General features: G+C 34.8%; 1 protein-coding gene across 1 annotated transcript; it reads left to right on the forward strand.

Moving 5' to 3' along the window:
• The first annotated feature begins 258 nt into the window (after positions 1 to 258).
• LOC114269233 (phenylalanine ammonia-lyase) lies at positions 259 to 6,311 on the forward strand. The gene is made up of 2 exons (XM_028210520.2): positions 259 to 919; positions 4,406 to 6,311. Exons 1-2 carry the CDS (start codon positions 525 to 527, stop codon positions 6,153 to 6,155), a joined length of 2,145 nt encoding a protein of 714 aa, XP_028066321.2. The 5' UTR covers positions 259 to 524; the 3' UTR covers positions 6,156 to 6,311.
• The last annotated feature ends 315 nt before the right edge of the window (positions 6,312 to 6,626 follow it).

Below are 6,626 nucleotides of genomic sequence, written 5' to 3' on the forward strand. Positions count from 1 at the left end.
TTATACAAAAATGAAATTTCCGCGTTTATATTTCACTTTGGACTATTTTCAAACCTTACCAACCCCACTCTTTTGCCTTGACAAGCCTTTGAACAATAAGAAAAGAACCCCTATGACATGGCCCACAAGTTACCCACATGTGATCATCCCAGCAGTCCAATATTCAAAATCAACGGTTCAGATTTGTTCTCCACCAACCCCCATATTGGCCGGCTGCCACCATCCTCATCAATAGCCCAACTCCCCTTATGCTTACCTACCAAAACCCACTCTCTATCTACACCCACCAACCCACCCCGTCTATATATTATATATACCACTTGATCTATCACCACAAAGCTCAGGAAATCCAAGCCCAACCTTGCATTTCCTTTCTCTCCCTCTCTACATTTTGTTCCATCAATCTATACACCTACCTGAGTTTTTGGAGACTGTCACTTTTTCACTTTTTCCAAAACACCTCTCTTGATAACTGTTTTTAACTGTTTCAATTCTCTTAGATAGATCCAACTGCTTCAAATAACATGGATAGTACCACCGCCATTGGAAACGGTGTCGGGAGTGGCGGTTCACCGGGTTTTTGTCTGAAAGACCCTTTGAATTGGGGAGTGGCGGCGGAGGCAATGAAGGGGAGTCATTTGGAGGAAGTGAAGGGCATGGTGGAGGAGTTTCGGAAGCCGGTGGTGAGGCTGGGAGGGGAGACTTTGACGATATCGCAGGTGGCGGCGATCGCAGTGAGGGGTAGTGAGGTGGCGGTGGAGCTGTCGGAGTCTGCGAGGGAGGGAGTGAAGGCCAGTAGTGACTGGGTTATGGAGAGTATGAATAAAGGGACAGATAGTTATGGTGTTACTACTGGTTTTGGTGCTACTTCACATAGGAGGACGAAAGAAGGTGGTGCTCTTCAAAAGGAGCTTATTAGGTAACATATTACACCCTGTCTCTCTCTCTCTCTCGCTTACACAATAATAATTGGAAAAAGTAGTTTCAAGATAGGCAAATTAAATCAAATTTATAGTCTAGACTCAAATTTTGTGTTGTGGTGACTTAGATTCTGAATGAATGAATGTGATTCATTTTTTTACTCTAAAATATTTTTCAACACAATATTAGTAGTGAATCCTTAATTTGAATGAGTAATACTATAAATTTAAAAAAATTTATTCAGAAATTATTTAGAAATATTATGTTTTGTTCAAATTCATTATGCATATGCACCTCATACCACACTTTCAATTTTTACCGCACACTCCATTTTTTATCCAAATCTGGGACAAGAAGTATGGTGCCGGACTTACTGAATCTGAATTGCAAAATATGCATAGAAGCTAAAGTAAACGTTACACAAACAAAATTTGTGTACTCGTTTTCTTGTGGGTCCTTTGGTTTCAAGCCAATACAATATTTATAAACTTTAAAAGGTTAAATAAAACTCATTCTACTTTATATTTGGAAAAAAAAAAAGAAAAAGAAAAGTAATCATACATTTTTTTGTATAATTACATTGGTTTTTTTTTAGTACAGTTAAATTGACCAAAGCTGATGCATATTGGTAAATATTGAAATAAATAAAAATACATATATAATTTAGTAAAAAAATATGGCAGTATCATTTTTTTATTCGTATGACTAACGAATTACTGATAAATTTTTTTTTAATTATTATGTGAACTAAAATCTTAAGAAAGAATAGTGTAATTTCTCAAAATTGTAGGATTACTTGTATTTTTAACATACTTTAAAAGAGGTGAGAGCAATTAACCCATTTTAAAAATATTAGGAAAAATGTCAAAAACCCGCCACGTGGCTTGCTTGTGTCAACTCATAAGAGCTGAGGTCGGTGGGACTAAGCAGTCAAAAATTAAAATGATCTATAGACAGAGAGAGTAAAAAGACAAAACTCTATAAATAGGATAAGGGGGGAAATTACACACTAATGATGTGTTAAAAAAAATATTTAAAAAAATGATAAATTTTATAAATATTAATAATTATAATTATAATTTTTTTTACTATTTTAAAATAATGTTTCAAAACACATCTTGAATAATCATAGAGCTGTTGCTTCAGATAATGCTTTGGACTATTAGAAAACGAAAATGGAAAAATTGCGAATCAATTCTAACTAAGAAAAAAAATTATATGAAAAAATTTATAATTTTAATTATTAAATTGAGCAAAATAACTATAACTTGTGTCCTCTATTTTAATCAATTTTCCTACCTCATTATGCATCAACTCTTAATTAAAAAATAATTATTTTGAAATATTGGGCTATTTTCAAAAAGATGGTTAAAAGTCATTTTTCAGCTTTTAATAAATTTTGGATCACATCATCTTTTAATTTTTTTATACGCTTTTTCAAAAAAAAGTTTTAAAAAAAAGATTAAAAAACCAACTTTTAACCGTCTCTCAAAACAACCAATTATGGAGAAAGTGTTTGAAAATGATATCAAGGATCCGACCCGAAAAGGGTTGGACCCTGAACCACTATCCTGAAGGAGCTGGTGGGTCAGACTGAGTATTCCGATCTCCAAGTTGGACCACTTATTAATTGGAAAAATATGAAATAAAATGTAGTGGTGGAAATCTATATGACAACAAAATTGATACTCCTCCCTTTACCAAACTTAATGGAATATGATGGTCCCCAATTGTCACTGGCTACATGTTGTGACAGACTTGTGAAAATATATAAAATATATTTTATTTTTCTTCTAAAAATGTTAGGTTTGAAAAATTGAAGGGTTTTTTACTACAGATTTATTTGGTGTAGTTTGTAATAAGTTAAAAGTTGATTATTAAACAATAAAAGTTAAAAGAATCTACCTTCTTCTATTTGCCAACAATTAATTTTTTAAAACTTATTTAAATTATTTTTATTTTAGAAGATATGAGGAGACGTTATACTAAGCCTCTGTTTGGCAAGTGAGGTTGGAGGCTTTTTTGGCTATTTTAGCCACAAAAAACAAAATAGGCTATTTTAGCCATAACAAACAAAACATCACATCCAACCCATAATCATTACATTCTTCTCTCACAAAAAAATTCAAAAAAGCCAAAAAGCCAAAAAAGCCCTTCCCAAACCAAGCTTTTAAGCCCAGGCTAAAATAGCCAAAAAAGCCAAAAAGCCAAAAAGCTAACCCACTTCCCAAACCAAGCCTTAAATAGTTTGACACAAATTTTAAAAGCAAAAAAATTAAACAAAAAAAATTTATAAATTGTGCCAAATAGCCCCTACTTACCCTAGCAACTTTCCATGTTTAGCTAATCCATTTTCCCAAGGGTCAAGCTTTTTTGGGTGTTTATTGGTTTACTGATCCAAACGAGAATCTTATTGACCCAAATGAGAATCTTATTAAATAGGGAAATTTCACCTTAGTAGATGCTTGAGATTAAATTGGTGATAAATTGTATAAATATTAAAAAGTAATTATAAATTTTTTCATGATTCTGTAATTAATTTTTGAAAACTTCTCTAACACATAATTTCTCCTAATAATTATAATGAGATAAAAAAAAATTAAGAAAAATTTGTATTTGAGTGAAAATAATTATTTTGATGGACGTGTAAATCAAACTAGGCGAGAACTGTGCCTTATATCATAACTTTCATTTGTACCAAATACAAACTCATTTGGACCTTATTAAAATAAAATACAACTATTTTGAGTTTTTGTTTTTAATTATTTAAATGTATTTTAAAAAAATAAAAGGATAATAAAAAATCAGTGATAATGTATTAAATAATGAGTAATGCTAAAGAATGTCCCGTTTGGGTTTACAACCGTCATATTAAATTTTATGCAAAGTTTTTTAACTGAATAAGATTGTGGTTAGGTCAAGGTAGTTGGTAGCACGTGATAGAAAAATATTTGAGAGCTCTAAATTATGAGTTCTAAAGAAGCTTTAGGAGGTATTGATGTGATGTTTTGACCTTAGGTTTTTTTTTTGAATTTTCACTTCATTAGTATTCAATTAGTGCTCCTAAATTAGAGGGATAAATCATTGTTGAAATAAATAAAGGGAGAAATAAAAAAAATAAAAAGTAAAAAAGTAATTATAAAATGGCGAATGTATAAGTGATATATACATTTAATTATATAAATAAATCTTGTACTTTCATTAATTAAAATTTTATTTTTTCACTTTCCACTTTTTTGAAATTCTCCAATAAATAAATGGGGTACAAAATTGTTCTGTAATCAAATAAAAAATAAAAAAATTATTTTATGGTGTATATATAAATTCGGTTATGTGTAAGTAAGCTTACAAAGAATCTGATTTACCCATTTAAATTTTCTGCACATTTCTTAGTATATATGTTTTTATAATACACATATCATTGTACAATAGAGTAACACATGCTCACAACTCTTATATTTTCTGTAATTTTCTCTTATGCTAGGTTCTTGAATGCTGGAATATTTGGCCATGGAACAGAGTCATGTCACACATTGCCACAATCAGCCACAAGGGCAGCTATGCTTGTAAGGATCAACACCCTCCTCCAAGGATACTCCGGCATTAGGTTCGAAATTTTGGAAGCCATTTCCAAATTCCTCAACAACAACATCACTCCATGCCTGCCGTTACGCGGCACTATCACCGCCTCCGGTGACCTAGTCCCCCTATCTTACATTGCCGGGCTTTTGACGGGCCGACACAATTCGAAGGCGGTCGGGCCTACTGGAGAAATCCTCCACCCCAAGGAAGCCTTCCGCCTAGCTGGAGTTGAGGGCGGGTTTTTTGAGTTGCAACCCAAGGAAGGCCTTGCGCTTGTCAACGGCACAGCTGTTGGTTCCGGCTTGGCTTCTATGGTTCTTTTCGAGGCTAACATACTCGCCGTGTTATCAGAAGTTTTGTCAGCGATTTTCGCTGAAGTTATGCAAGGCAAGCCCGAGTTCACCGACCATTTGACACACAAATTGAAGCACCACCCTGGCCAAATTGAAGCTGCTGCCATTATGGAACACATTTTGGATGGTAGCTCTTATGTCAAGGCAGCCCAAAAACTACATGAAATGGATCCATTGCAAAAACCAAAACAGGACAGATATGCCCTTAGAACATCTCCTCAATGGCTAGGACCACTAATTGAAGTCATCCGATCATCGACAAAATCAATTGAGAGGGAGATAAACTCGGTGAATGACAACCCTTTGATCGATGTTTCAAGGAACAAGGCCTTACATGGTGGAAATTTCCAAGGTACCCCAATCGGAGTCTCCATGGACAATACACGTCTAGCTGTTGCCTCAATAGGGAAGCTCATGTTTGCCCAATTCTCTGAGCTTGTTAATGACTTCTACAACAATGGGTTACCATCAAATCTTTCCGGGGGACGAAATCCAAGTTTGGATTATGGTTTCAAGGGAGCTGAGATTGCCATGGCTGCTTATTGCTCAGAACTCCAATTCCTTGCCAATCCTGTAACCAACCATGTCCAAAGCGCCGAGCAACATAACCAAGATGTGAACTCTTTAGGCCTAATCTCTTCAAGAAAGACAGCCGAGGCAGTTGATATCTTGAAGCTCATGTCCTCTACATATCTAGTAGCACTCTGCCAAGCCGTAGATTTGAGGCATTTTGAGGAGAATTTGAGGAACACTGTCAAGAGCACGGTGAGCCAAGTAGCGAAGCGCGTTCTAACCATGGGCGTTAACGGAGAGCTTCACCCTTCAAGGTTTTGTGAAAAGGACTTGCTCAGAGTGGTAGACCGTGAATACATCTTTGCCTACATTGATGACCCTTGCAGTGCAACCTACCCATTGATGCAAAAACTAAGGCAAGTACTTGTTGAGCATGCGTTGAAAAATGGTGAAAGTGAGAAGAATTTGAGCACTTCAATCTTCCAAAAGATTAGGGCTTTTGAGGAGGAAATAAAGACCCTTTTGCCTAAAGAGGTGGAGAGTACAAGAGCAGCAATTGAGAACGGGAATTCGGCTATTCCGAACCGGATTAAGGAATGCCGGTCTTATCCACTATACAAGTTTGTGAGGGAAGAATTGGGAACTGAATTGTTGACCGGAGAGAAGGTCCGGTCACCGGGAGAGGAGTTTGACAAGGTGTTCACCGCTCTGTGCAAGGGAGAGATGATTGATCCATTGATGGATTGTCTCAAGGAGTGGAATGGTGCTCCTCTTCCTATCTGTTAGTGCAATTCTTATCGCATTGGAACAATGTTTTTCAGTCCTTGTCTTAAGTTTTTCTTTCTTGATCTTCTTGTTCAATTGGATTGTGTTTATTGTGATGTAAAAAAAATTATCAGATGCCAATAATTTTAATATGTTAAACCAGTTATTTGAGTGCAAGCAGCAATGAAATGCCAAAGGTGTTGGTGACTAGCTAGATTAGGCATGCTACTTTTAAAGATCAGGTCAACTTCTTGTTGAATGCATAATTCTTCAAACGTCTTTTGGTGAATGTTTTGTTTTCAAATTTTCAAAAATTGCTTTCACACTGGTGTTTTTGATTTTTTTTTTTTTTTTTTGTTAATTTTTGGTTTCAATAACACACAAAAATAATAATAATAAATAATATAATGAAAACGAAAACAAAACCAAAGAGAACTTTTTCCACTTTCTTTTTCTCGTGAAAAATGCTATACATAAATGGATTTCTTCTAT

The sequence above is a fragment of the Camellia sinensis genome, chromosome 10 (assembly GCF_055761805.1).
Source record: "Camellia sinensis isolate YWXY chromosome 10, ASM5576180v1, whole genome shotgun sequence".
NCBI classification, from domain to species: domain Eukaryota; kingdom Viridiplantae; phylum Streptophyta; class Magnoliopsida; order Ericales; family Theaceae; genus Camellia; species Camellia sinensis.

Excerpts from the sequence above, each read along its gene's own strand:
- LOC114269233 (XM_028210520.2), top strand. The coding sequence starts at position 525 with ATGGATAGTACCACCGCCATTGGAAACGGTGTCGGGAGTGGCGGTTCA. Across the intron at positions 920-4,405 it reads CTTCAAAAGGAGCTTATTAG|GTTCTTGAATGCTGGAATAT; the intron begins GTAACATATTAC and ends CTCTTATGCTAG.